This window comes from Capsicum annuum, chromosome 5 (genome assembly GCF_002878395.1).
Source record: "Capsicum annuum cultivar UCD-10X-F1 chromosome 5, UCD10Xv1.1, whole genome shotgun sequence".
NCBI lineage: Eukaryota > Viridiplantae > Streptophyta > Magnoliopsida > Solanales > Solanaceae > Capsicum > Capsicum annuum.
In genome coordinates, this window is record NC_061115.1 from 69,286,125 (window position 1) to 69,291,894 (window position 5,770).

Consider the following 5,770-nt stretch of genomic DNA (forward strand, 5'->3'; position numbering starts at 1 on the left):
ATCAAATAGATGGAAAACAGTTGAAAAATTAGATTGACGGTCATCTCGATAGCTCATCGATTCTATGATGGTTCGTCAGTTTGACCGTCAACCTTAACCAATAAGTTGCTTATCTCATAGGCTTACGATGGTCGAATTGGTAGTCCGTTGGGTTACTGACGGTCCACCAAGTTGTCCGTCACGCCTTATCCAATGAGAATATTTTGGTGGTCTTTGCGATGGTTCACCTGGCAATCCATCGCAAGTCTGACGGTCCGTCAAGTTGACCGTCAGTACCCTTTTTCAGTTTAAGACTTCACTTTGGCATTTTTTGAACACCTATTATACATTATTCGATTTTCAACATCACTGTGACATCAATTTCATATTTAAGAATAAATTTTCTACTATAAGAATATGGGTTACTCAGACTTCACCCAGAATAGAGTATACTAGGGTTCAATAATCAAATCATCAACAAAAAGGCAAAATAAAATGAAACTAAGTCCTTTTATCAACCAACAATTTCTTTACTTCATACTTTACAATTCAAAGAAGTAAGAAAAAGGTTATGATCAAACCTTGGTAGTACAATAACTTCACTCTTCTCTCTTGTAAATGCAGAAGTGATAGAAATTAAAAGACTTTGTAAGTGATTTCTAACTTTTGTCGTGATAGAAAAAGAAAGATGAGTTGTTGTTTAAATAGGATAAAAGAAAGAAGAGAGAGAGTACTAGAGGAAATAACTGCCTTCAAATTCTTTGAATTAAGAGGTAGTTAATTAGTTTTAGAATTTGAAGATGTTACAACGTATGTAACCGCCCTATTTTATCTCTTTAAAAGCATTTGGGTCAAGTACGGGTGGTTTAAATAAAATTCAGATAGAACCCGACCCAACCCAGAACTAGGGTTACATTGATGGTTTAGCTGATGGTCCATCAGGTTTGCGATGGTCAGCCAGGTTGGCCATCACAGCTTACCAGATACAATACAATTCTGCTTTACTGTGATGGCTTAGTTGATGGTTCGTCGTTCATTCAATGGTCTGTCAACTTGTTGGTCAACTCATTCTAGTGAACTTCATTTTCAGTATCTGGTTGATGGGTGTAGTGACGGTCCATCAGTTCTCTTGTTAACTCCCTTTTCAACTGTAGAACTCCTTTCTTTCTGCATTTTTAGTCCTGCACACTTCACAAACACATCAGATTGCACAAGAGAACAAATAAATTCTAATTATGACTACAACAACACTTGGTGGGTTGCCTTCTGCTAGCACCTGATTTAATGTCGCAGCACGACTCAGTTATCTCGATTACTCACCAAAGAACAATTTTGGATAAAAATCAAGAAACAATTTCTGGTCATAAAAATAGAAAGGCATAAATTGTGAAAGAAGTTCTTTCGACTTCATCGAGATAGATAGCAGCGATGCACTTTATCGAGTCCATTGGACCGATATACAACTTCAGTCGTTGCCCATTCACCTTGAAGACACTTTCTTCCTCATTTGTAAGTTCAACTACTCCAGATGAGTAGACTTGGTTAACTTGGAATGGGCCTGACTATTTTGATTTAAGCTTACCTGGGAACAACTTCAGTCTGGAGTTGAAGAGAAGCACCCAATCGCCCTTTTGAAAAACCTTTTTTTCAATCCTCTGGTAGTGGTACTTTTTCATCTTCTCTTTGTAAAGATCTGCCCATTCATATATACTGAGATAGAACTCATCCATCTCATTCAGCTGTCCTAATTTCAACTGTGCTACCTCACTCCAATTCAAACTCAGCCTCCTAAGTGCCTATAGTGACTTATGCTCCAATTCAATTAGTAAATGACAATGAGTGTATTGAAAGCCATTCTGTATGCCTATAAGGCATCATCAAGCTTCCTAGACCAGTCTTGTCTACTAGCATTCACTGTTTTAGAAAGTATGGCTTTGATCTCACTATTCGAAATCTCCACTTTCCCACTAGTTTGTGGGTGGTGTGGAGTTGCTACCTTGTGTTGCTTAACGCCATACTTTTCTAAGGTATCTCGAAACACTAGGTTGCAAAAGTGAGATCCACCATCACTTGTATTGGTGCGTGGTACCCCAAATCGAGAGAAAATGATCCTTTTAAGGAATGCAACCACTTTCTTCCCTTCGTTATTAGCCAAAGTGATGGCCTTAACCCATTTTGATACATAATCAATAGCAACTATAATGTATTTCATCAAATATGAGCTCACGAATGGTCCTATGAAGTCAATGCCCCAGACGTCAAACAACTTCACTTCCATCATTTTAGTTAAAGGCATGTCATGGTGCTTGGAAATAGACCCTTGACGTTAGCTGTGGTTGCATCTCCGTACAAATTCAAAAGCATCTTTGAATAAAGTCAGCCAGTAGTAGCCACTATGCAACACTTTCCTAGTAGTCCGGTCACCTACATGGTGACCTCCAACCAGAGAGGCATGGCAAGCTTCCAAAATGTTCAGCATGTCTACTTCTGGGACACACCTCCTTATAATATTATCTGCATAGCACCGAAACAAGTATGGCTCATCCCAGAAGTAATGTGTCATATCATGAAGAAATTTCTTTCTTTGATGGAATAAAAGGTTCTTCAGAATAACTTCACTCACCACATAGTTTGTAAAGTTTGCATACCACGGCACTCTTTCTAACACAGCAGCCAAGATTTCCTCATCTAGAAACACATCATCAATTTCTAGCTCATCCTCAAGTGATTGACCTCCCTCTAGTCTGGACAATTGGTATGCAACTTTATTCTCACATCCCTTCCTATCTTTGATGTCAAAATCAAATTCATGGAGAAGCAATACCCATCTGATTAATCTCGACTTTGCATCCTTCTTGCCATCAAATATCTCAAGGCGGAATGGTCTATGTGCACCACCACCTTTATGCCCAATAGGTAAGCCCAGAACTTCTCAAAAGTATAGACAACTACAAGGAGTTCTTGTTCACTAACAGTGTAGTTCTTTTGAGCGCCATTTAAGGCCTTGCTTGCATAATAAATGGGATGAAATAGCTTATTCCTCTTTTGGCTAAGTACATCCCCAAGTGCAACACCACTTGCATCACACATAATCTCAAATGGTTTTGACCAATCTGGCGCAACAATAATAGGAGCATCAATAATTTCCCTATAAGGAATTCAAATGCCTTCATGCATTCATCATCAAAATTGAACTTAGCCTCCTTCTCCAAAAGTTTGCAATGTGGATTTGCAACTTTTGAGAAGTCCTTTATAAATCTTCGATAGAATCTTGCATGACCAAGGAAACTACATACCCCTTTTACTGAAATGGGAGGTGGTAGCTTCTCAATAATATCAACCTTAGCTCGGTCAACCTCGATCCCCTTGGCTAAAATTTTGTGCCCGAGGACAATACCCTCCTTCACCATGAAGTGGCATTTCTCCCACTTAAGCACAAGATTAAACTCCTCACACCGCTGTAAGGCCCTACTCAAATTTACCAAAAAAAGCTCAAATGAGTCACCAACCACTGAAAAGTCATCCATAAACACCTCCAAGGTATCTTCAACCATCTAAGAAAATATAGACATCATGCACCGTTGAAAGGTAGCGGGTCTATTACACAATCCAAAAGACATCTGCTTAAACGCAAAAGTACCATAAGGGCAAGTGAATATCATCTTTTCCTGATCCTCCAGGGCAATAGAAATCTGGTTATATCTAGAATACCCATCCAAAAAACAAAAGCAACCTCTTCTTGCAAATCGATCAAGCATCTGATCCATAAAAAGCATCGGGAAGATTTCCTTCAAATTCCATGAGTTAAGCTTGCAATACATCATACAAACTCTCCACCCAGTCACCGTCCTGAGTGAAATCAACTTATTTTTCCTGTTTGCTACAACAGTCATGTCCCCCTTCTTGGGCACACATTGAACAGGGCTTACCCACTTACTATTATAAATGGGATATATAACTCTTGTATTAAGCCATTTGATGATCTCCTTCTTAACCACCTTTTTCATAGGTGGGTTAAGACGGCGTTGGTGCTCAATAGTTGGTGTGTAATATTTTTCAAGCTGAATCTTGTGAGTGAAAATACATGGAGGAATGTTAATAATATCCGTAATATTCCAGCCTATTGCCTTTTTATACCTCTGAAGCATAAATATAAGTTCCTTCACCTGCTTCTAACCCAAATCAAGTATACTAATCACAGGTAAGGTGTTTCCACTACCCAGAAACACATACCGTCGATGGCCTGGTAGCTCTTTCAACTCTAACATCGATGGCTCTTCAATCGAGGGCTTATCGGTGGTGTTGGGTGGTTTTTAAGATCTGGATCCAGCTTTTTAGGAGCATAAGAATATGATCCCATTCTTATCAACGTTCAAATAATTTCCTCATACTCTTCAATGCCTTCACTATCGAAATTCATCAAGAGTGCAGCTAAGGGTTCGACAGCAAATTTCTCTTCAATCAAAACTTCCTTCTCATCCTTAAAGTATACATCAACAATAGAGAACCCACTTATTTCCTTATGCTACTTCATAGATTGGCATAGATCAAACTGAACCACTTCATCATTAAGCCTGAATAAGAGCTCATTAACTCGCAAATTGACAAGCACACTCCCGATTGTGAGGAAAGATTGAATTAAGGTTATGGGCACTTCAAAATCCACCTCGCAATCCAGATAACAAAATCTACAGGAAATATAAAGTTGGCCACCTTTACTAACACATCATATAACATATTTGTAGGTATACGATCCCCCTGACCCAACTTCTTATAGACAGGGAGCGGCATCAAATTGATGCTTACTCCCAGATCATATAAAGCTTTGGCAAAACCAAGAGACTCGATAGTATAAGTAATCGAGAATGCTCCTGGGTTTACTTTATTTTGCACCAAAGACCTTGTTGATATAGCACCACAGTGATGAAGATTATGTACGGATTTGTAACTCACTACTCTCTTCTTCATCACCAGGTCTTTTATGAACTTAGCATACCCAAGCATCTGCTCTAATGCCTCCACTAAAGGCACATTCACCATCAACTGCTTCAGCATAGCCATAAATATGTTGAATCTTGTATCATCCTATTTCTTCTTCAATCTGTGAGGGAAGAGATTCAGTGGTTTTAGGAGAGTGGTAACCACTGCTTTCTTCTCCTTTTTTTTGTGTTTTTCTAACCCATCAACCTGTTGATGGTTAGAAAAAATATCACTACTATCCATCTACTCAGACTCCACTGGAAAACTTTCTTCATGTTCAACATCATCTTTAATCACATCTTCAATCATAGCTTTGCCCACAGAAGAGCCTAGTAATACCTTACCACTCCGCGTGGTAACTGCCATACAAGAACCATTATTATAAGGATTCTAAACTATATTGGTTGGCAATGTTCTATTTTTTCTTTGATTTAATACTGCTGAGAGTTGGCTCATCTGCTGCTCCAACTGTTTGATGGAAATTGAGTGTGAGTTTACCAGTTGACTCATGGAAGACAAATCACTCTTCATAGTAGTCACCCCAGAGTTTGTTGCCTCAACTCCCTTTAATAGCTTCTCCATCATATCCTCCATGGATATTTTTCCTGAGCTTGTTGAAGTATTATCTCAACTTCTGGGAGGTACATACAGTCCACTCCTGTCATTTTTGTTCAAAAAATTCCCTTGGTCCCTATCCTTTAACTAGATTTGTCATAATAGTTCCGACCTTAATTTCCTTGGCTATTGCCTCAGAAACCCCCTGATTATTTAGATAGTTTGGTTCTTCTTCTAAATTAGAATCAGCTCTACC

At 38.8% G+C, this 5,770-nt stretch overlaps 1 protein-coding gene across 1 annotated transcript; it reads right to left on the reverse strand.

Annotated features, from left to right (window-relative positions):
- Positions 1–4,351: 4,351 nt before the first annotated feature.
- Positions 4,352–5,040, reverse strand: LOC124898508. Its single transcript, XM_047412148.1, has 2 exons — positions 4,693–5,040; positions 4,352–4,504 (listed from the first exon to the last, which is right to left on the reverse strand). Exons 1-2 carry the CDS (start codon positions 5,038–5,040, stop codon positions 4,352–4,354), a joined length of 501 nt encoding a protein of 166 aa, XP_047268104.1.
- Between the last annotated feature and the right edge of the window lie 730 nt (positions 5,041–5,770).

Bases quoted from the DNA above. Each gene is read 5' to 3' on its own strand.
- LOC124898508 (XM_047412148.1), bottom strand. From the start codon at position 5,040: ATGGCTATGCTGAAGCAGTTGATGGTGAATGTGCCTTTAGTGGAGGCA. The intron at 4,505-4,692 runs GTGGCCAACTTT...TCTATGAAGTAG, and splicing joins TATATGATGTGTTAGTAAAG to CATAAGGAAATAAGTGGGTT.